The sequence below is a fragment of the Nerophis lumbriciformis genome, linkage group LG03, assembly GCF_033978685.3.
Source record: "Nerophis lumbriciformis linkage group LG03, RoL_Nlum_v2.1, whole genome shotgun sequence".
NCBI lineage: Eukaryota > Metazoa > Chordata > Actinopteri > Syngnathiformes > Syngnathidae > Nerophis > Nerophis lumbriciformis.
In genome coordinates, this window is record NC_084550.2 from 37,414,556 (window position 1) to 37,440,390 (window position 25,835).

The 25,835-nt window shown below is 40.3% G+C and overlaps 1 protein-coding gene across 5 annotated transcripts in view; it reads left to right on the forward strand.

The window, feature by feature from the left end:
* The window catches only part of itga7 (integrin, alpha 7), a 127,823-nt gene that overhangs the window by 39,890 nt on the left and 62,098 nt on the right, over positions 1–25,835 (forward strand). For all 5 annotated transcript variants that reach the window (XM_061937684.2, XM_061937685.2, XM_061937686.2 and 2 more), the window contains exons 2-4: positions 21,860–21,987; positions 22,063–22,142; positions 22,213–22,468. In XM_061937684.2, coding sequence (XP_061793668.1) covers positions 21,860–21,987; positions 22,063–22,142; positions 22,213–22,468 — 464 coding nt within the window. The remainder of the gene's footprint in view (positions 1–21,859; positions 21,988–22,062; positions 22,143–22,212; positions 22,469–25,835) is intronic.

Genomic DNA, 25,835 nt, shown 5'->3' on the forward strand with positions numbered 1-25,835 from the left:
GGAAGGCCATTCTAAAACTTTAATTCTAGACTGATTTAGCCATTTCTTCACCACTTTTGACGTGTGTTTGGTGTCATTGTCCTGTTGGAACACCCAACTGCATCCAAGACCCAACCTCCGGGCTGATGATTTTAGGTTGTCCTGAAGAATTTGGAGTTAATCCTCCTTTTTCATTGTCCCATTTACTCTCTGTAAAGCACCAGTTCCATTGGCAGCAAAACAGGCCCAGACCACTCCTTTTGACAAAATTGGTGCAGTTCAGCTAAATGTGTTGGTTTTAAGTCAGGACTTTGGGAAGGCCATTCTAAAACCTTAATTCTAGCCTGATTTAGCCATTTCTTTACCACTTTTGACGTGTGTTTGGTGTCATTGTCCTGTTGGAACACCCAGCTGCGCCCAAGACCCGACTTCCGGGCTGATGATTTAAATTGTCCTGAAGAATTTGGAGGTAATCCTCCTTTTTCATTGTCCCATTTACTCCCTGTAAAGCACCAGTTCCATTGGCAGCAAAACAGGCCCAGACCACTCCTTTTTGACAAAATTGGTGCAGTTCAGGTAAATGTGTTGGTTTTAAGTCAGGACTTTGGGAAGGCCATGCTAAAACCTTAATTGTAGCCTGATTTAGCCATTTCTTACCACTTTTGACGTGTGTTTGGGGTCATTGTCCTGTTGGAACACCCAACTGCGTCCAAGACCCAAACCCCGGGCTGATGATTTTAGGTTGTCCTGAAGAATTTGGAGGTAATCCTCCTTTTTCATTGTCCTATTTACTCCCTGTAAAGCACCAGTTCCATTGGCAGCAAAACAGGCCCAGACCACTCCTTTTTGATAAAATTTGTGCAGTTCAGCTAAATGTGTTGGTTTTAAGTCAGGACTTTGGGAAGGCCATTCTAAAACCTTAATTCTAGCCTGATTTAGCCATTTCTTTACCACTTTTGACGTGTGTTTGGTGTCATTGTCCTGTTGGAACACCCAACTGCGCCAAGACCCAACCTCCGGGCTGATGATTTTAGGTTGTCCTGAAGAATTTGGAGGTAATCTCCCTTTTTCATTGTCCCATTTACTCCCTGTAAAGCACCAGTTCCATTGGCAGCAAAACAGGCCCAGACCACTCCTTTTGACAAAATTGGTGTAGTTCAGCTAAATGTGTTGGTTTTAAGTCAGGACTTTGGGAAGGCCTTACTAAAACCTTAATTGTAGCCTGATTTAGCCATTTCTTTACCACTTTTGACGTGTGTTTGGGGTCATTGTCCTGTTGGAACACCCAACTGCGCCCAAGACCCAACCTCTGGGCTGATGATTTTAGGTTGTCCTGAAGAATTTGGAGGTAATCCTCCTTTTTCATTGTCCCATTTACTCTCTGTAAAGCACCAGTTCCATTGGGAGCAAAACAGGCCCAGACCACTCCTTTTTGACAAAATTGGTGCAGTTCAGCTAAATGTGTTGGTTTTAAGTCAGGACTTTGGGAAGGCCATTCTAAAACCTTAATTCTAGCCTGATTTAGCCATTTCTTTACCACTTTTGACGTGTGTTTGGTGTCATTGTCCTGTTGGAACACCCAACTGCGCCAAGACCCAACCTCCGGGCTGATGATTTTAGGTTGTCCTGAAGAATTTGGAGGTAATCCTCCTTTTTCATTGTCCCATTTACTCCCTGTAAAGCACCAGTTCCATTGGCAGCAAAAAAGGCCCAGACCACTCCTTTTGACAAAATTGGTGCAGTTCAGCTAAATGTGTTGGTTTTAAGTCAGGACTTTGGGATGGCCATTCTAAAACCTTAATTTTAGCCCGATTTAGCCATTTCTTTACCACTTTTGACGTGTGTTTGGTGTCATTGTCCTGTTGGAACACCCATCTGCGTCCAAGACCCAAACTGCGGGCTGATGATTTTAGGTTGTCCTGAAGAATTTGGAGGTAATCCTCCTTTTTCATTGTCCCATTTACCCTCTGTAAAGCACCAGTTCCATTGGCAGCAAAACAGGTCCAGACCACTCCTTTTGACAAAATTGGTGTAGTTCAGCTAAATGTGTTTGTTTTAAGTCAGGACTTTGGGAAGGCCTTACTAAAACCTTAATTGTAGCCTGATTTAGCCATTTCTTTACCACTTTTGACATGTGTTTGGGGTCATTGTCCTGTTGGAACACCCAACTGCGTCCAAGACCCAACTTCCGGGCTGATGATTTTAGGTTGTCCTGAAGAATTTGGAGTTAATCCTCCTTTTTCATTGTCCCATTTACTCTCTGTAAAGCACCAGTTCCATTGGCAGCAAAACAGGCCCAGACCACTCCTTTTGACAAAATTGGTGTAGTTCAGCTAAATGTGTTTGTTTTAAGTCAGGACTTTGGGAAGGCCTTACTAAAACCTTAATTGTAGCCTGATTTAGCCATTTCTTTACCACTTTTGACATGTGTTTGGGGTCATTGTCCTGTTGGAACACCCAACTGCGTCCAAGACCCAACCTCCGGGCTGATGATTTTAGGTTGTCCTGAAGAATTTGGAGTTAATCCTCCTTTTTCATTGTCCCATTTACTCTCTGTAAAGCACCAGTTCCAATGGCAGCAAAACAGGCCCGGACCACTCCTTGTTGACAAAATTGGTGCAGTTCAGCTAAATGTGTTGGTTTTAAGTCAGGACTTTGGGAAGGCCATTCTAAAACCTTAATTCTAGTCTAATTTAGCCATTCCTTTACCACTTTTGACGTGTGTTTGGGGTCATTATCCTGTTGGAACACCCAACTGTGCCCAAGACCCAACCTCCGGGCTGATGATTTTAGGTTGTCCTGAAGAATTTGGAGGAAATCCTCCTTTTTGTATGTAAACTTTTGACCACGACTGTATTTATGGCGTTTTTTTTAACACTCTGCATGCTACCAAGTGTTTCTGTGTCCAGGTCAGAGGACCATGAGTTTTGCTTCAGGACAATAAACGTAGGTCCCATGATGATACTGCCGAGCTAACACAGTGTGAAAGAAGACATGGCAGCACACTGGTGGAAATGTTTGACAAACTTGAATAGCTTTCAATAGTTCACTCCCAGAACATTCCTTGCAAGGGTTAGGCTTAATAAAAGGTTGCATTTTATGGCAGTTGAACACAAGTGATGCAGGAGTTCATGCAGTTGGATTACTGGATTTGTCCGTCTTTAACTAATGTACCTATAGGACTCGTTAGTGGACCGATCGGATCATTTCCACGGCCAACAGGGTACATTTATGTTCCTAATAAGTGAAGTGAAGTGAATTATATTTATATAGCGCTTTTCTCTAGTGACTCAAAGTGCTTTACATAGTGAAATAGTGTTGTTCGATATCAATATTTTGGTACCGGTACCGATACCGGTATTTCGATTATGTTCGGTACTTTTCGATACTTTAGTAAATAAAGGGGACCACAACAAATGGCATTATTGGCTTTATTTTAACAAAAAATCTAAGGGTAAATTTAACACATACTTGCCAACCCTCCCGGATTTTCCGGGAGACTCCCGAAATTCAGCGCCTCTCCCGAAAACCTCCCGGGACAAATTTTCTCCCGAAAATCTCCCAAAATTCAGGCAGACTAAGGTCCTCATGGACCTGAGTCCAGCTAACCCACAACATAAACAGCATACCTGCCCAATAACGTTATAACTGTAGAATGATGGAGGGCGAGTTCTTTGTTTCTTATGTGGGTTTATTGTTAGGCAGTTTCATTAACGTCCTCCCAGCGCGGTAACAACACACAACAACAGCAGTCACGTTTTTGTATACCGTAAAGCAGTTCGTCTGCCGTAAACAGCAATGTTGTGACACTCTTAAACAGGACAATACTGCCATCTAGTGCATTTGATGAAAGCACTTTTGTGCGTGCCACACATCAATGTATCATCAGAGAGGGTGTTCAGCATGGTTCGAAAAATAGTGACAGAGAATAGAACAAGGATGGACAATTCAACCCTTAACTCAACAATGAGTAGATGTGTGTTATCTGTGTGTATATGTGTAAATAAATGAACACTGAAATTCAAGTATTTATTTCATATATATATATATATATATATATATATATATATATATATATATATATATATATATATATATATATATATATATAAAATAAAATAAATATAAATATATAATAAAATACATATATATATGTATATATATATATATATATATATATATATATATATATATATATATATATATATATATATATATATATATATATATATATATATATATATAGCTAGAATTCACTGAACGTCAAGTATTTCTTATATATATATATATATATATATATATTTATATATATATATATATATGAAATACTTGACTTGGTGAATTCTAGCTGTAAATATACTCCTCCCCTTTTAGCCACGCCCCCACCCCCTCCCCCCACCTCCCGAAATTGGAGGTCTCAAGGTTGGCAAGTATGATTAAACATATGTTTCTTATTGCAATTTAGTCCTTAAATAAAATAGTGAACATACTAGACAACTTGTCTTTTAGTAGTAAGTAAACAAAAAAAGACTCCTAATTTAGTCTGCTGACATATGCAGTAACATATTGTGTCATGTATCATTCTATTATTTTGTCAACATTATTTTAAGGACAAGTGGTAGAAAATGAATTATTAATCTACTTGTTCATTTACTGTTAAATATCTGCTTACTTTCTATTTTAACATGTTCTATCTACACTTCTGTTAAAATGTAATAATCACTTATTCTTCTGTTGTTTGATACTTTACATTAGTTTTGGATGATACCACAAATTTGGGTATCAATCCGATACCAAGTAGTTACAAGATCATACATTGGTCATATTCAAAGTCCTGATGTGTCCAGGGACATATTTACTGAGTTTATAAACATAATACAAACTTTTTAAAAAAATTAAAGAAGATTTTGTGATGATAAAAAATATCGATTTATTCATAGTAGTATTGACTAGATACACTCCTGTACTTGGTATCATTACAGTGGATGTTAGGTGTACCATGGCGTTTGTTTTACATTGTGAAGCATGTTTAGCTATTCCTCGTCCTGCAGTGATAATGATAGATGTAAGAAACATACTTTTATTTGTCACCATAGAGAAGAGGATTAGTGATTTAGAAGTAGCTAAAACACTGCAGACTGCGGATGGACTTCAGCCGCTAACTAGCTAGCCATGTCTTAAAGCACCTCTTCCTGAGGGCGTTTCAGTGTTATAACTTCACCTTTATTGTTAGTTTTTAAGCATAAATGCGTCTGTTCTCCCTTTTCTGTCAACACACTGTGTCTGTTTCTAAGTACTCTGTGTGTGTGCGCTGCCGAACATGCTCCTTTGCTCATTAAACCAGCAATGACACAAGGTAAAGACGACGGCGTGGAAAGGGGTGAGTAGGTATAGTACCGAATATGATTTATTAGTATTGCGGTACTATACTAATACCGGTATACCGTACAACCCTAGCTCCTAAAGAGTACAAGTCGAGTGTCACATGTAAAAAAGCAGACCTTTTGATGGTATCTCCACGTTGACAAGACATAATACCCACACATTTATCAATCGGTCTTTAAATGAATGGGTGAATGTGGAAATAGTGTCAAAACGCTTTGAGTACCTTGAAGGTAGAAAAGCACTTTACAAGTACTAACGGTTTGCGTGTATTAAAGGGGTCCTTATATGCAAAATTATTTTTTTTAACCAAATGTTACCGGTTTTTGTGTATTTGGGATCTGTATACTGTCATGTCTGTGTAATCATGTTTTGTTTTGTTTAGTTACTGGACTCTTTAGCTTCTGGCTTTTCACTCCCTTGTCTTGTTTCCATGGTTACCCATTAGTTTCACCTGTTCCACGTTTGGACTCATTGTGCACTCTTGTTTGTCACCATAGCAACCCATTAGTTTTCACCTGCCCTCACGACTCACGCACCTGTCTTTAATCATGTCGCTATTATTTAAACCCATTGTTGCCAGGAAGTCTCCCTGGCGACATCATACCCCTGACTTTCTGCTTCTCACTCTGTTTACCTCTGCGCACTTCATGCCATGGCAAGTAAGTTTTTTTCTATTCATGCCACGGTTAGCGACTTTTGTTCATGCACATAGTTTTTTGCCCACGTGCAAGTCTTTTTGTTTCGTTAGTCAAGTTTGTACTTCCGCCTTGAGCGCGCTTTTTGTTCCTTTGTTAGTGTAAAATAAATAATGTCTTCACCTTCACGCCATGTCTGGTCCAAATGTTCATTTGCACCACGGGAGAACAAACAACGCCATAGTCCAAGTCTTGACATATACGTCCTGACAATTTGAAATCAAACCATGGAGGCATGGCGGAGATACTTACTATCATGACTTGGACTTTGGCGTGGTTTGTTTTCCCATGGTGCAAAGGATTTGGACCAGACATGGCGTGAAGTTAAATACATGATTTAATAATAGATTATAAAAAGTATAAACAAAAGGCGCGCACAAGGCGGGGAACAAACCTGGCTAATAAAACAAAACTCGCACAAAGGCAGAACTATGGAAAAAAAGGAACAAACAAAAGGCGCTCACAGCGGAGGTACAAAACAGTGGCTTGAATAAACAAAAAAATGTACGTGGCAAGAAAAGAGCAACGTGAACTATGACCTGGACAGAGCAAGCAGCGTGTCAAGAGTGCAGAGCATGAATGTGACGTCGCCAGGCCGACCAGCAGAAAATGAAAAGCTTAAATAACACAGACATGATTAACAGGTGCGTGAGTGCAAATGAATCAGGTGTGTGACATGAGGACAGGTGAAAACTAATGGGTTGTCATGGAAACAAAACGGGGAGTGAAAAAAACAGGAACTGACAAAATCCAAAAAAGCACATGGCCAAACAAAACATGATCACACAGACATGACACTTATAAAACAATCTTGCCTTACTTTATACTTACCATGAATTGATTAACGTGGACCCCGACTTAAACAAGTTGGAAAACGTATTCGGGTGTCACCATTTAGTGGTCAATTGTACGGATTACGTACTGTACTGTGCAATCTACTAATAAAAGTTTCAATCAATCAATCAATCAAACTTCCTGCAATGAGCCGTTTGGAATGTACCCGATTTGCATACTTGCCAACCTTGAGACCTCCGATTTCAGGAGGTGGGTGGTGGGGTGGTGGAGGGGCGTGGTCGGGGTGGGGCGGTGGCGTGGTTGGGGGCGGGGCTAAGAGGGGAGGAGTATATTTACAGCTAGAATTCACCAAGTCAAGTATTTCATATATATATATATATATATATATATATATATATATATATATATATATATATAAGAAACACTTGACTTTCAGTGAATTCTAGCTGTATATATATTTATTTTATCATATATATATATATATAAATAAAATAAATACTTGAATGTCAGTGTTCATTTATTTACACACACACACATAACACTCATCTACTCATTGTTGAGTTAAGGGGTGAATTGTCCATCCTTGTTCTATTCTCTGTCACTATTTTTCTAACCATGCTGAACACCCATTCGCAGGTACCCAAGAAAGGTTTCGAGTACCACCAAAAAAACTGAATCTCTGAAGACAGTATACAAATCTGTGTTAAAGGTGTACAAATACTGTTTGTATAATAAGCATGTTATTTTTTTTTTTACAAATGAGGGTTAAGAGTTCAGCACTAAAAAAAAAAAAGAATTTGGCTTAAGTACAGTTTTTTAATTGAGCTGCTGCATTTTTTGGTTGGGTTGTTTATTTATTTTGAGTAACTTCTATACATTTCTAAAAGGGGAATAATGTAATAGAGTTATCTATGTTTGTCTGTTGCCATCTTCTGGTAAATGTTGGCTATAGCGTACTGGGGTTACTTTTTGGTTGGCCAACGATTTACGTGGTGTTGCGCACTTGACGTCACTCAGGTCCGCATGGAGCTGGAGGGGGCGTGGCTTCCAGCTCCGCCTGAATTTCGGGAGATTTTCGGGAGAAAATTTGTCCCGGGAGGTTTTCGGGAGAGGCGCTGAATTTCGGGAGTCTCCCGGAAAATCCGGGAGGGTTGGCAAGTATGCCGATTTGTGACATTTTATCCATATATGGTATTTTTATTGAAATTATTATTATTTTTTTGTTATATTTTATATAGTGTCAATTGCTGTTTATATTCTATTTTACATGAGCTCTTGCTGTTTTGGCTTTATTTTTCATGTTAGCTGTTTTTGCACCTATGCACCAAGACAAATTCCAAAAAAATGTTTGTAAAATGCGGACATGTGAACGGTTTCGGGAAGTTTCTGTCCTTTAAGAGAAAGATCAGTGTCAAGGGTGATGCATGTCATTGTGTTGACGTAAGTACAAGGCGACATGACCTCTGGACAGGCTGGGGGAGGACCAAGGAGGGATTGACGGTGTAAGGGGATGAGGGAGGGGCAGACTGGATCACATGGGGACTAGGGTTAGGGTCTTTGAACTGGACCAGGCTACAGTGTTGTGTTGCTACGACTTTTTTCTCGACTGTTACCACTTTCTTTATTGATCACTGATTGACAGTTTGTCAGTGACCAATGACTGGCTGACTCGTCTTCATTGGTTTACCGTAGATCTATTTCGGGTGGGGTCGTCGTTGCTGGTACACTCGCAGTCTTTACTGTCCTCGATTAGATTTTCAGGTTCCTTTCGAGAGATGTGACCTTCGCAAACGAATCGAGTCTTTTAAATTGCTCCGGTCCCTGAAAATAGTGCCTACAATAAACCGGTCCGTGGTACGGAAAAGGTTGGGGGACCACTGTTCTAGATCATTGATTCTCAAACTGTGGTACATGTACCACTAGTGGTCATCATCGTCGGCGGTAACTCGAACGAGTATGACGATCCTCCTGGTAGTGGTGTCTCCCTTTATGGAGGATGCCTGTGCGTGACTTTGTTTAACGTGGGGAGACTGGTGCACAGACAGTCCCCACACGATCCTTGACAGAATCGGGTCAGGGTCCAGTGGCATGTAGTCCAAAACGACTGCAGCCTTCTTCCGCCATCGCAACCGTTGTGGTAGTTCTTAAATCTACCGTCTTCCGCCTGCTCCGCCGTTGAGGTCTTCACCGTATCCTTGGCTAGGAGCCAGTCAGGTACTAGGCCACCTGGGGTAACAGTAGTAAAGGGGTTAACCTCCTAGTTCCCCAAGACCCCATAGAGGAGCCTTCACTGCCGGATGCACTTTAACGTCATGCCCAGGACACAAATGTACCACTAGTGGTACCGGTCCTCCATCTAGTGGTACACCAAAGAATCACTTCCTTAAAGGACATTTTTTTTTATTTTCCGATATTCAAACACAGTGTTACTGTTCAAACTGCCTGTGTAATGTTACACTGGCCAAAAATATTAAATATACTTGGTTACGTTGGTGGTTATGGTGGTATGGGGGGGTATGGAGTCTTGTGTTCAGTGGCTCAGTATTTGGTGCTCCACCCCTGCTCAGAGGTCAGATGTTTCTTGTACGATGGTGTTGTTGCTCACCAGTGTTGCACACATCTTAAGAGGGATTTGGTTTAGAGAAACATCCCCAAAGAAGAATGCACAAATAAATAAAATGTATTTGTGGAACTTGCCTTCCCGTGGGTCCTCCAGACCACCAAGCATTGCCATGCAAGCCCGTTTCATGGTTAAAATACAGTTTTATTGTCTCAAAGGTCGACGGGTTGCTTTTCAGCAATTGTCTTTTGTCTCTCTGTCAGACTCGCTCTCGCTCTCCCTCCAACAACGTCTCTCCTCCCGGTTGCTGCTTATACAGAGCGACAGATGATTAGATAACAAGGCCCAGGTGGGCCATCTACACACCTGTCGCTGACTTTGAGGCCGGTCCTGGCACTACCCGTTTCGCTGCAGGCCCGCAGGCCACGCCCCCCTCCACAGTATTATTTTTATGAATCTAATAACATTTGTGTTATGTCGTCCCATTAAAAAAAGTGACAAGGACATTTAGAAAATCAACAACACAGACTAAAGTAGTTTGCTTTGTATATAAAAACGACCGTATCCTATCCTTTCATTTTCTCAAAACTCGACAGTGTGCCTTATAACCCGTTTCGCCTAATGTACGGCATAATTCTGGTTGTGCTTACTGACCTCGAAGCAATCTTATTTGGTACATGGTGTAATGATAAGTGTGACCAGTAGATGGCAGTCATACATAGGAGATATGTGTAGACTGCAATATGATGACAGTAAACAACACCATAACTTTAAATGTTCCATTGAGAATACGGAACATTACACACTGCGCTCAAATGTTTATAGTACGATTTCGGTAAGCTATGAAGCTGCACCGCTTGATGGATTGTCGGCGCATTAAACATACGAGTATTATTATGTTGTGTGTATAAGCGCCGCAAAATGGTACGTACTAGTAGACATATTACCTGGCATTTTGTTTCGCAACATTAGGCCAAATCAACTTTTCTTACCTTCTGGTACCTGCTGATCTGTATTTGGGATCTGCATAAATCCTGAAAATGTGTGCAGGTCCGCAATTTTAGTCCGTGCCAACACCGTAGTCATAAGCTTTTTATTTTTCCCTATCTTCTTATGTGGCATCGATCTTCCACTGTTGCCATTTTTAATATAAAGTAGCATAAAGTTCTTACTTATATCTGTCAGTAAACTCGCCATGAAAGCGCTAAAACATACCGGTGTAGTGAGATTACATTATTCACCCAAGAAACTTTAGTTATTAGAGGGTTCCGGTCGGACGGTTTTTCACATGACACACTTGTTGTTGTTTCCGGATGAAGAGATGCTGCTCCGTTATTGATTGAAGTAAAGTCTGAATGTCATTAAAACAGTTAGCGCCATCTTTTGACACTTCTTCCACTCCCGTCCTTGCACGCTACGACAAAGATGACGGGGAGAAGACGCTGTCGAAGGTGAGCCACGTAAATAAGACCGCCCACAAAACGGCGCATCTTGAAGCGACTATCAGAAAGCGATTTGAAGATAATCTGTAAAACATCATCTATGCAACATTTTGACCAAATAACTACCATTGCATGTTATGTAGACCACAAGGAAGTCTTTTACATTTACAAAACAATCATAATATGACTCCTTTATATGCCTTATAACCCGGTGTGCCTTTTGTATGAAAATAAACCTGAATAGACCCGCTCATCGGCAGTGCACCTTTTAATCTGGTGCGCCCCAAGGTCCGGAAAATACAGTAGGTCTGCTAATGACTAAGCAAACATGTTTTTTTTTTTTGTTTTTTTTTTAATAAATTCTGAGTCCAAAGCATGTCTTTAGAGTTAGATAAGGATGGGTACCTACTGAAGCTGTTATGTAATTTACTGTTGGCTGAATAGCATTGTAGAGTCTTGTGTATTTACCCCCCACAAAAGACATGCTTGTACAATCTCATATAATATGCTCATGTGCATTGGCGTTGTTAGGCCTATTTTAGGGGGGTTCAAGCCCCCCTAAAATATTCTTAAGCCCCCCTAAATAATTTGGTGGTTTTTTTTGTTTGTTTTTTACAAACACATGCCGACTTATTCATTATAAAGTGGCCCAAATATGAGTTTAAATAAATAATCATATAACCTGTTATTATTCACTCAGTTTCCCCTCACTTCGTAGCATAAAGTAGAGAGCCCCTTTAGTGCGTCGGTATCCAATTCATTCCACTTGTTCATATAGAAAATGCCCACATCACTCAAATTCCAGTCCGCATTTTCTCTGCGACCTTGCTTGCGGTCCTGCAGGTGTACGCAGCACATTATCTTCCTTTACAATGAGTGAAGTTGCACGAAATCTTGTGTGTGCAATTGTAAATAATTTAGTTTTTAAGTTTTGTGTTTCTTGTAGAATCTATATAAAGTAACGTACATTAGCCTATTGTTAAAATAATGAAAAAAACATCATTAAACATATTTGTTTTATTGTATTGTTACATTAATAGCTGTTGTAATATTATAGGATGGCTTGTTAAACATTTCATAGGATTTTCAGAGAGAGGAAAAACCAAGACATTTAATATAAAATGTAAAATGAATAAATACATAAAAAGAAAAAGAAAAAAAATGGTTAAAAGCCATCGTCCCGGGGAGCATTTCATTTCATCCCGTGCATTTAAAAAAAATAATAATAATAACAATTAATAATTTTTAAGTCTTTGTTAGCCATTTGTGAAGTTTTGTGCTCGTGCGTAACGTTTGCTCGCATCCTGTGCATCTCCTGGGGGCTAAGCCTCCTCCAGTCCTTAAAAGCTAGTGACGCCCCTGCTCATGTGTCAGTGTTGTACTGTACAGTGTGTGTGAGTGTGTGTGTGTGTGTGTGTGTGTGTGTGTGTGTGTGTGTGTGTGTGTGTGTGTGTGTGTGTGTGTGTGTGTGTGTGTGTGTGTAATTCTATTCACGTTACACCCTTAAACCCCACCAACATAGTCCACACAGCTTTTATTGCAAGTCATGTGGGTTCAGTGAAAGATGAGCTGGCATGATGGAAATGACGAAAATACGTTCTGACTCAACACTAAACAATGAAGCAAAGTCAGACGTGTGCAAAAGGAAAACAATGAAGTTAAGCAATCATGGACACATATAGTTGTGTTAAATGTTTATGTAGTTGAACGCAGTAGTAGTTGTCTTAAATTGCTGGATGTTGTTGATTCTTTTCGGCAAGAGTGCTAATATGTATAAAAGTTCTGATTTTTTAAACCCAGGAAAAGTTGTGCTCCAATAAAACGCAGTGAAGCTATGAAAATATGTTAATAAATGTTCATAAAAAAGTGAATACTGAACTGAAATTGAGGTCAGAATGTCATTGCAAATTTGAATATGATGTGTAATTAAGACATGTATAGTCAAAATAAAGGTAACCTGCTAATGCTGCTTGGGGGACAGTGATCATGAATTCACATTTTGATGTTGAAAATAAATCTTATAAAATAAATAGCCTGCATGTAACAGTTGTATGGCGGCCATGGTTTTTAACCAACTTTGTGCTAGTCAGAATGTTCGGAGATTAAAGTCCCTTTTATTAATACGACAATGTTAAACTGTTACGGGAATTAGGTTGTAAATATACAATAAAGAAATAAAAAAGAAAAACATGTTTTAATCTTATGAATATGAAATTGTATGTATTACAAATATATGTTTTTCTAAAAAAAAATGCAACTTACACAATTCTCAAAAGATTAAAACACAAAAATATTAAAAAAATAATAATTAAACCAACTCGAGTCAGAAGTTTAAGAGAGTAAAGTCCTCCCCAATAAAACATTACAATGTTATGAGAATAAAGTCATACTTTTCACTATTTTTTTTATCCTATTGTTACGCTGTGGTCGCATGGTAATGCACGGATCGTTTCCCCAAGATGCAGACGGAACTCTGAAGGCAGGGTGCAGGTAGAATGATGATTTATTTTCCGTAAATCAGTCAAGAATAACCAGAGAAGCGTGCCGATAGCATGGGAAGCCATGGCGAAGCTTAGCAAAGGAACAAGAGTCAAAAAAGGTATTCAAACGTAACTTGTTGCATGAAGCAAACAAGACAGCCAAAGGCAGGAATAAATAGCTCTCTGATTAGTGCCCGGGAGCAGGTGAGCGTCTCGAACGCTAATCAGAGGCAGGTGAATATAATTAGCACCCATGGCAACCAATAAACACAAACCCAGGGGTGCTGAAATAGAACTAAGGAAGTCTTAAACCAGGGGTCCCCAAACTTTTTGACCTGGGGGCCGCATTGGGTTAAAACAGTATGTCCGGGGGCCGGGCTGTATATATATATATATATATATATATATATATATATATATATATATATATATATATATATATATATACGTTAGGTCAGGAAAAAACATGTCATCCCTACAAGTCTGTTGTCGGGGGTGGGACGGGGGCGTGGTTAAGAGGGGAGGAGTATATTGACAGCTAGAATTCACCAAGTCAAGTATTTCATACATATATATATATATATGTATATATATATATATATATATATATATATATATATGTGTGTATATATATACATATATATATATGTATATGTATATATATATATATATATATATATATATATATATATATATATACATATATATATATTAGGGATGTCCGATAATGGCTTTTTGCCGATATCCGATATTCCGATATTGTCCAACTCTTTAATTACCGATACCAACCGACACCGATATCAACCGATATATACAGTCGTGGAATTAACACATTATTATGCCTAATTTGGACAACCAGGTATGGTGAAGATAAGGTACTTTTAAAAAAAATTCATAAAATAAAATAAGATACATAAATTAAAAACATTTACTTGAATAAAAAAGAAAGTAAAACAATATAAAAACAGTTACATAGAATCTAGTAATTAATAAAAATTAGTAAAATTAACTGTTAAAGGTTAGTACTATTAGTGAACCAGCGGCACGCACAATCATGTGTGCTTACGGACTGTATCCCTTGCAGACTGTATTGATATATATTGATATATAATGTAGGAATCAGAATATTAAAAACAGAAAGAAACAACCCTTTTGTGTGAAGGAGTGTGAATGAATGGGGGAGGGAGGCTTTTTGGGTTGGTGCAGGATCTTGTGTTTTTTATGTTGATTTAATAAAAAAATAAAACATTTCAAAAAACGATACCGATAATTTCCGATATTACATTTTAACGCATTTATCGGCCGATAATATCGGACATCTCTAATAAATATATATATATATATATATATATATATATATATATATATATATATATATATATATATATATATATATATATATATACATATACATATCTACATCCTGAAAATATGCAAACAAAACTGTGTTTAGATAATTGATACTTCAAACTTGCATAAATTAATCTTAAGGAATATAACATAACTTGGCTTCTGAGAGCTTCAAAATGTAATGAGTAAAATGCTAAAGTTGTTGATAAACAAGCAATTATTTTAATAATTAAATATGGTCATTTTAAATTCATTGTTATGATCATCTCCTCTCTGAGCTGCCACCTTACCGTGGTAGAGGAGTTTGCGTGTCCCAATGATCCTAGGAGCTATGTTGTCCGGGGGTTTCTATGCCCCCTGGTAGGGTCTCCCAAGGCAAACTGGTCCTAGGTGAGGGATCAGACAAAGAGCAGCTCGAAGACCTCGATGAAGAACACAAACCAAGGACCCAGATTTCCCTCGCCCGGACGCGGGTCACCGGGGCCCCCCTCTGGAGCCAGGCCCGGAGGTGGGGCACGATGGCGAGCGCCTGGTGGCCGGGCCTGTCCCCATGGGGCCCGGCCGGGCACAGCCCGAAGAGGCAACGTGGGTCCCCCCTCCAATGGGCTCACCACCCATAGCAGGGGCCATAGAGGTCGGGTGCAGTGTGAGCTGGGCGGCAGCCGAGGGCAGGGCACTTGGCGGTCCGATCCTCGGCTACATAAGCTGGCTCTTGGGACGTGGAACGTCACTTCGCTGGGGGGGAAGGAGCCTGAGCTAGTGCGTGAGGTGGAGAAGTTCCGGCTAGATATAGTCGGACTCACTTCGACGCACAGCAAGGGCTCTGGAACCACTTCTCTTGAGAGGGGCTGGACTCTCTTCCACTCTGGCGTTGCCGGCAGTGAGAGGCGACGGGCTGGGGTGGCAATTCTTGTTGCCCCTCGGCTCAAAGCCTGCACGTTGGAGTTCAACCCGGTGGACGAGAGGGTAGCTTCCGTCCGCCTTCGGGTGGGGGGACGGGTCCTGACTGTTGTTTGCGTTTACGCGCCAAACAGCAGCTCAGAGTACCCACCCTTTTTGGATTCACTCGAGGGAGTACTGGAGAGTGCTCCCCTGGGTGATTCCCTCGTTCTACTGGGGGACTTCAACGCTCATGTTGGCAGCGACAGTGAAACCTGGAGAGGTGTGATTGGGAAGAATGGCCGCCCGGATCTGAACCCGAGTGGTGTTCTGTTATTGGACTTTTGTGCTCGTCACAGATTGTCGATAACAAACACCATGTTCAAACATAAGGGTGTCCATATATGCACTTGACACCAGGACACCCTAGGCCGCAGTTCCATGATCGACTTTGTAGTTGTGTCATCGGATTTGCGGCCTCATGTTTTGGACACTCGGGTGAAGAGAGGGGCGGAGATTTCTACCGATCACCACCTGGTGGTGAGTTGGCTGCGATGGTGGGGGAGGATGCCGGACAGACCTGGCAGGCCCAAACGCATTGTGAGGGTTTGCTGGGAACGCCTGGCAGAGTCTCCTGTCAGAGAGAGTTTCAATTCCCACCTCCGGAAGAACTTTGAACATGTCACGAGGGAGGTGCTGGACATTGAGTCCGAGTGGACAATGTTCCGTACCTCTATTGTCGAGGCGGCCGATTGGAGCTGTGGCCGCAAGGTGGTTGGTGCCTGTCGTGGCGGTAATCCTAGAACCCGTTGGTGGATGCCGGCGGTGAGGGATGCCGTCAGGCTGAAGAAGGAGTCCTATCGGGTTCTTTTGGCTCATGGGACTCCTGAGGCAGCAGACAGGTACCGACAGGCCAAGCGGTGTGCGGCTTCAGCGGTCGCGGAGGCAAAAACTCGGACATGGGAGGAGTTCGGGGAGGCCATGGAAAAAGACTTCCGGACGGCTTCGAAGCAATTCTGGACCACCATCCGCCGCCTCAGGAAGGGGAAGCAGTGCAGTGTCAACACCGTGTATGGGGGGGAAGGTGCTCTGCTGACCTCGACTGCGGATGTTGTGGATCGGTGGAGGGAATACTTCGAAGACATCCTCAATCCTACCAGCACGTCTTCCTATAAGGAAGCAGGGCCTGGGGAATCTGTGGTGGGCTCTCCTATTTCTGGGGCTGAGGTTGCCGAGGTAGTTAAAAAGCTCCTCGGTGGCAAGGCCCCGGGGGTGGATGAGATCCGCCTGGAGTTCCTTAAGGCTCTGGATGTTGTGGGGCTGTCTTGGTTGACAAGACTCTGCAACATTGCGTGGACATCGGGGGCGGTACCTCTGGATTGGCAGACCGCGGTGGTGGTTCCTCTCTTTAAGAAGGGGAACCGGAGGGTGTGTTCCAACTATCGTGGGATCACACTCCTCAGCCTTCCCGGTAAGGTCTATTCAGGTGTACTGGAGAGGAGGCTACACCGGATAGTCGAACCTCGGATTCAGGAGGAACAGTGTGGTTTTCGTCCTGGTCGTGGAACTGTGGACCAGCTCTATACTCTCGGCAGGGTCCTTGAGGGTGCCCAACCAGTCTACATGTGCTTTGTGGACTTGGAGAAGGCATTCGACCGTGTACCCCGAGAAGTCCTGTGGGGAGTGCTCAGAGAGTATGGGGTAACGGACTGTCTTATTGTGGCAGTTCGCTCCCTGTATAATCAGTGTCAGAGCTTGGTCCGCATTGCCGGCAGTAAGTCGGACACGTTTCCAGTAAGGGTTGGACTCCGCCAAGGCTGCCCTTTGTCACCGATTCTGTTCATAACCTTTATGGACAGAATTTCTAGGCGCAGTCAGGGCGTTGAGGGGATCCGGTTTGGTGGCTGCAGGATTAGGTCACTGCTATTTGCAGATGATGTGGTCCTGATGGCTTCCTCCGGCCAAGATCTTCAGCTCTCACTGGATCGGTTCGCAGCCGAGTGTGAAGCGACTGGGATGGGAATCAGCACCTCCAAGTCCGAGTCCATGGTTCTCTCCCGGAAAAGGGTGGAGTGCCATCTCCGGGTTGGGGAGGAGATCTTGCCCCAAGTGGAGGAGTTCAAGTACCTCGGAGTCTTGTTCACGAGTGGGGGAAGAGTGGATCGTGAGATCGACAGGCGGATCGGTGCGGCGTCTTCAGTAATGCGGACGCTGTATCGATCCGTTGTGGTGAAGAAGGAGCTGAGTCGGAAGGCAAAGCTCTCGATTTACCGGTCGATCTACGTTCCCATCCTCACCTATGGTCATGAGCTTTGGGTCATGACCGAAAGGACAAGATCACGGGTACAAGCGGCCGAAATGAGTTTCCTCCGCCGAGTGGCGGGGCTCTCCCTTAGAGATAGGGTGAGAAGCTCTGTCATTCGGGGGGAGCTCAAAGTAAAGCCGCTGCTCCTCCACATCGAGAGGAGCCAGATGAGGTGGTTCGGGCATCTGGTCAGGATGCCACCCGAATGCCTCCCTAGGAAGGTGTTTCGGGCACGTCCGACCGGTAGGAGGCCACGGGGAAGACCCAGGACACGCTGGGAAGACTATCTCTCCCGGCTGGCCTGGGAACGCCTCGGGATCCCCCGGGAGGAGCTGGACGAAGTGGCTGGGGAGAGGGAAGTCTGGGCTCCCCTGCTTAAGCTGCTGCCCCCGCGACCCGACCTCGGATAAGCGGAAGAAGATGGATGGATGGATGGATGTTATGATCATTTAAAATTAATTATTGCAAATATGTTTATTTTAATGTATAATTCTATGGCTGGATGTAATAAGGTGTCAGAAAAAATACAAATAAAAATACAATTATTTGTGATGTTTTTAGCAAAATATAGTAAAAATGTATTTAGTTTTTTGTTTTTTTTAATAAATAAATATATTTATTTTTAGGTAAGATAAACATAATAATAAAATGTATTTCTAGTGTGGATGATTTAGTTCTTGTCACCCTGTTGTCCTCCTGTCGTGAAAAAAGGCAGTCCTCACTCAGGTCCGCCCCCTCCAGCTCCGGATGAAAATCGGGAGATTTTCGGGAGAATATTAGTCCCGGGAGGTTTTCGGGAGAGACGCTGAATTTCGGGAGTCTCCCGGAAAATTCGGGAGGGTTGGCAAGTATGATGGGTGGCCAAATACTTTTTGGCAATATAGTGTACTAGAAGAGTTTGATCTAGCTATTTTTACTATTTATTTTTTAACTTCCCCAGTTGCTTTTTTCACCTTCCTATTTCCCCTCCTCCTGTATGAGTCTCCACGTCTCGCTTCCGTGCATCAGCCATGGCTGACGGCAGGCAGGAGGTGGAATCCAGCTCAACATTCAGTTTTTAAAATAGCCTCCTAGTCCAAGAATCCGCCACTCCTAATAAGGCAGAGGGCACTGACTACCTCTGGCCCCCAAAAATATCAACGTACCACCTCACTGACAATAAAAGCTCTTTTTTTTGTCTCGATATACACGATGAGAGCCAGAGTGTGTTTATGCCAACACAATACAAGATGATACATTAAGGTTTCTGTCTTATCTTATTGGGAAGCTTGGCAACAAGTCCTGTTTCTTTTGGTGTAGAAAACTACACCAAAATATCCAAGCATGTGATCACAAGTTCTTTTTTAGGGGGGTGAGTTTTTAGCAGACCTCCCGAGATCATGCACTGGCTCCAGTGTTCTAGGACGCTCTATTACAAGAGACTTTAAATAGGACGACCATATTTGGGGTTTCCTCCTAAAGTTGTCAAAAACAATCATTTTGTTGTGCTTAATTTGTACATAATACAAATTATGTCAAGTTTGGCACTAAAAAAAACAATAGAAAAATAACTTATGCTGAGGATAATTGATGCTACTGCGTGTACTGACTTAGGTAGACCGCTACTATTTTCCAGAACTACAAAGGTCAAAGTCAAGGCCCAGGGGCCAGACCATTTTATGTGGCCCGCAAAAAAGTAGGAATACTGTTTGTCTGTAAAGCACCTCATCTTTCATCGTTCATTCAGTTTGGAGATAAAATAATAATACAAAAATGAAATAGTGACAACCAATCTAAGGTTCTGTGTGTAATGATTGACAGGTAGACCGACCAAAATCTTACCTACCGATCACAGGTGCTGTGCGTAATGATTGCCAGGTATACTCGCCAATATTCAGGGGAGTATCTGGTGACTATACCAATCATTGATTAACCGGTAGACTTACCAATATTTACATGAAGACCGGGTGACATGACTACAAGTCATGGGCTACAACTTGCTATGGGTCAGCCCGGAAAGGCTTGGGACAAAGGCATAACGGTATTGTAGATACTGGTGTATTGCGGTTTAAAAGTCTTCACAACAATGACAGTATCATAATTTTTATTTTTTGGCACTTTAGCATTGGCCGGGTCTGAAATAGACCACATCTCCCAGAATCCTCTGCGTAGTAAGGTGGGGGGCGTGAAATGCCATAAGGAGGAAGTAAGTGTGTTCGTAGTAGACGAGAGGAATTGTTTTTTTGGACATTTCCTGATAAATTCATCAAAATCTGCCCCTAACTGTTTGAGTTATGTTGCTAACAAACAGACATACGCAAACATAACCTCTTTGGCAGAGGTAAGAAAGTCTGCATTCTGCAAAGCAAAGCGAGTCACCCAAAACAAAACTGTATACCGCGAGAAATACAGGTAAACTGAAAAGCTCCTTGGCAAATTCTCAATACATCCATCCATTTTCCTCCGCTTATCTGTCTGGATGCCTCGGGAGTGCTAGAGCCTATGCAGCTGCACTCGACCAGAGGGCAGAATATACACCGAACAAGTCGCCACCTCATAAGCTGTCACCCAGAGAAGCCAAACATCAGTTTGTAAAGACATTATCAAAAGTAAAATTGTTATTTAACTTTTCTGAGAAACATAATTTCCCAAACTGATATAAACATGTCCACTGTGGAGGACACAGCTGCTCAGAAAGTAAATGTTGAAAGACACTAAAGTGAACATTACTGTTTTACACCGGATGTTTACACTGTTACTTTAAAGACCCTCAGATTTAAGTTTTTTTTTAAATATTTGCTTGAAACACTGGATGCCCCTGCACAATTATTTGCACTTATATTTGTAGAAAGATTATGAATATGTCTGTGTTCAATTACAGTAAGTGTGTTTATCTTTAACATTCCTGCCACTTCATTTTACATAATATTGCATTTTTAAGTATTGGAAATTAACCACAACAATATCGTACTGCAGCCTTAATACTGTGATCATATCGTACCATGGGATTTATATATATATATATATATATATATATGTGTGTTTATATTAATATATATATATATATATATATATATATATATATATATATATATATATATATATATATGTGTGTTTATATTAATATATATATATATATATATATATATATATATATATATATATATATATATATATATATATATATATATATATGTTTATATATATATATATATATATATATATATATGTGTGTTTATATTAATATATATATATATATATATATATATATATATATATATATGTTTATATATATATATATATATATATATATATATATATATATATATATATATATATATGTATAGCTCAGTTACAGCTCTTTTTATTACCAAATCTGTGTTATATGTATTTTATGTTGCACGATTGCACCAAGAACAATTCCTAGTTTGTGAACCCGTTCTCAAACAATGGCAATAAAAACTATTCTGATTCTGATTCTGATATTCGTTAGGTCAGGAAAAAACACGGATTCTACTTCATCCCTACAATCTCCGTGTTTTGTGACTGGAGGTGCAGCAGTTTGTGTACAGGGAGAAGAGCCAGGGGGAGAGTACACAGCCCTGAGGAGTACCAGTGTTCGTGGTTCGACTGTCCGAGACAATCTTCCCCAGCCGCACGTGCTGTCTTCGGTCTGTCAGGAAGTCATTTATCCAACTGCAGAGGAAGTCCGGCACACTGAGCTGGTAGAGCTTGTCTCGTAGAAAGATCACGAGCGCAGGATCGAACACAGGACCTTCGTATTGTGAGGCAAACGCACTAACCCCTGTGTCAACGTGCTGCCAAACATTGTTTTATACAAGGTATAAAAGTGATCCATTTTTCCATCAGTTTGGAGGTCTTTGAACTGGAAAACATGGAAACACCCTGCCGTATAGTCCTAGAGTACATAAATCTCACCATAAGGTTCTTATATGTTCATCCTCACATTGTCTATCTTTGAAATATGTTGTCAATGTGTGTTCCCCCAGGATTCTGGTGGGGGCGCCACAGGCAGCAGGCCGTGGTTCCTTGCGGGGCAGTCGACCGGGAGCTCTGTTCAAATGTCCAATCACACCCGAAGAGTATGACTGCGAGAGGGTGGACATTGACAGTGAAGGTGAGTTGAAATCCCAACCAGAGTTCTCACAAATCCTTTAAAACTTATTTCATGTTTTGTCCTGATTTCCCCCAGTGGTTCTAAGCAGAGAGAGCAAAGACAACCAATGGCTGGGTGTCACTGTCAAGAGTCAGGGCATTGGAGGCAAAGTGGTGGTAAGTCAACCGTATCTCCCGCTTCAAAGGGAATTTTGTCAAACGCCAACACACAAATGTCTTTTGTCAGACTTGCGCTCACCTTTACGAGCTCAGGCAACGTGTGCACCAGTCCTCGGAAACACGCGACCCCATCGGACGTTGTTACGTCCTGAGCGAGGACCTGACGGAGCGAGACGACCTGGACGGAGGGGAGTGGAAGTTCTGTGAGGGTCGACCGCAGGGTCACGAGCAGTTTGGATTCTGTCAGCAGGGTCTTGCTGTCAGTTTCACCCCAGATAACAACTTCATTCTGTTTGGGGCGCCTGGGACCTACAACTGGAAAGGTATGGTGGCTCGTGAGGGATTGGGAACAGTTACAGATTGTAACTAAATTGATAGTCGGAGTAGTCAAGAACATAGAGTTTTACCTTCCAGTTTACCTAAACAACACGTTTGTTGAAAAAAATGTAACAAAAAAAATTATATATCTCTCTAGTCCTACGCCATACTTGCCAACCCTCCCGGATTTTCCGGGAGACTCCCGAAATTCAGCGCCTCTCCCAAAAACCTCCCGGGACAAATTATCTACCGAAAATCTCCCGAAATTCAGGCTTTCCCACAATATAAACGGTGTGCCTGCTCAATGACGTTATAACTGTAGAATGATCGAGGGCGAGTTCTTGGTTTCTTATGTGGGTTTATTGCTAGGCAGTTTCATTAACGTCCTCCCAGCGCGGTAACAACACACAACAACAGCAGTCACGTTTTGGTCTACCGTAAAGCAGTTCGTCTGCCGTAAACAGCAATGTTGTGACACTCTTAAACAGGACAATACTGCCATCTAGTGCATTTGATGAAAGCACTTTTGGAAGGAAAAACTCACAACCCAGTGGGATGTCAATGTAAATGACTATGTACTCTGTAGCTACATTGTGATTGTAGGTGCAAAGACCGAGGAAGCAGTATTCTGTATTAGTGACAGTGCCTTGCTCACTGCTCCTACGATGATATATAATCATGTATTATTTATGCTGATATCGCATTGGAATCGGCCAATAGTCAAGGCCGCAATATCAGCATCGTATCGGAAGTGTAAAAGTTGTATTGGGACACCCCTGACACAAACGCCAAGTTCATAGTTTGCAATGAGTTCTTTATTACATTCAAAAGTGTTTTTAGTGCTGGCACTCGCAACTTTCTTTGGACCTATAGTGGCTTATTTTGCAGTCAGGAAAAAAAACAAAAACGGAGTCAGTCATCAACGTGTGGATGTCTGTGTTTGGGAACTCCAAAGCCACACGTTTGTTACGTGCAATGTAGGCTGTACGATAACATAAGTAAACATTTGTTGAAAACTGAATCATAGGAAAAATGGGACTGACAAATATGTTTTATGAGTCATCCTCAACAAACAACACAAATGTAAGCTATTTAAAAAATATATAATTATTGTCTCGGCCAGGGGTCGGCAACCCACAATGTTAAAAGAGCCGTATTGGACCAAAAATAAAAAAAAATTAAAATCTGTCTGGAGCCGCAAAAAATTTAAAGCCTTATATAAGTGTTATAATGAAGGCAACACATGATGTAAGTGTCTATATTAGCTATATTACCCTACTATCAAAATGACTTTAAAAGTCTTATATAAGTGTTATAATGAAGGCAACACATGATGTAAGTGTCTATATTAGCTATATTACCCTACTATCAAAATGACTTTAAAGGTCGTATATAAGTGTTATAATGAAGGCAACACATGATGTAAGTGTCTATATTAGCTATATTACCCTACTATCAAAATGACTTTAAAAGTCGTATATAAGTGATATAATGAAGGCAACACATTATGTAAGTGTCTATATTAGCTATATTAGCCTACTATCAAAATGACTTTAAAAGTCGTATATAAGTGTTATAATGAAGTCAACACATGATGTAAGTGTCTATATTAGCCTACTATCAAAATGACTTTAAAAGTCTTATATAAGTGTTATAATGAAGTCAACACATGATGTCTATGTTAGCTATATTAGCCTACTATCAAAATTACTTTAAAAGTATTTTATAAGTGTTATAATGAAGGCAACACATGATGTAAGTGTCTATATTAGCTATATTAGCCCACTATCAAAATGGCTTAAAACATATTCTATAAGTGTTTTAATGAAAGCAACACATGATGTAAGTGTCCATTTTAGCTATATAAGCCTACTATCAAAAATACTTTAAAAGTCTTATATAAGTGTTATAATGAAGGCAACACATGATGTAAGTGTCTATATTAGCCTACTATCAAAATCACTTTAAAAGTCTTATATAAGTGTTATAATGAAAGCAACACATGATGTAAGTGTCTATATTAGCTTAATTAGCCTACTATCTAAATGACTTTAAATGTCTTATATAAGTGTTATAATGAAGTCAACACATGATGTAAGTGTCTATGTTAGCTATATTAGCCTACTATCAAAATTACTTTAAAAGTCTTTTATAAGTGTTATAATGAAGTCAACACATGATGTAAGTGTCTATATTAGCCTACTATCAAAATTACTTTAAAAGTCTTATATAAGTGTTATAATGAAGGCAACACATGATGTAAGTGTCCATATTAGCTATATTAGCCTACTATCTAAATGACTTTTAAAGTCTTATATAAGTGTTATAATGAAGTCAACACATGATGTAAGTGTCTATGTTAGCTATATTAGCCTACTATCAAAATAACTTTAAAAGTCTTTCATAAGTGTTATAATGAAGGCAACACATGATGTAAGTGTCTATACTAGCTATATTAGCCTACTATCAAAATGACTTAAAACATATTTTATAAGTGTTATAATGAAGGCAACACATGATGGAAGTGTCCATATTAGCTATATTAGCCTACTATCAAAATTACTTTAAAAGTCTTATATAAATGTTATAATGAAGGCAACACATGATGTAAGTGTCTTAAATAGCTTTATTAGCCTACTATCTAAATGACTTTAAAAGTCGTATATAAGTGTTATAATGAAGTCAACACATGATGTAAGTGTTTATGTTAGCTATTTTAGCCTACTATTAAAAATTCACTTTAAAGGTCTTTTATAAGTGTTATAATGAAGTCAACACATGATGTAAGTGTCTATATTAACTATATTAGCCTACTATCAAAATGACATTAAAAGTCTTTTATAAGTGTTATAATGAAGACAACACATGCTGTAAGTGTCTATATTAGCTATATTAGCCTACTATCAAAATGACTTAAAACATATTTTATAAGTGTTATAATGAAGGCAACACATGATGTAAGTGTCTATATTAGCTATATTAGCCTACTATCAAAATGACTTTAAAAGTCTTATATAAGTGTTATAATGAAGTCAACACATGATGTAAGTGTCTATATTAGCTTAATTAGCCTACTATCTAAATTACTTTAAAAGTCTTATATACGTGTTATAATGAAGTCAACACATGATGTAAGTGTCTATGTTAGCTATATTAGCCTACTATCAAAATTACTTTAAAATTATTTTATAAGTGTTATAATGAAGTCAACACATGATGAAGTGTCTATATTAGCCTACTATCAAAATGACGTTAAAAGTCTTATATAAGTGTTATAAAGAAGGCAACTCATGATGTAAGTGTCTATTTTAGCCTACTATCAAAATGACTTTAAAAGTCTTATATAAGTGTTATAATGAAGACAACACATGA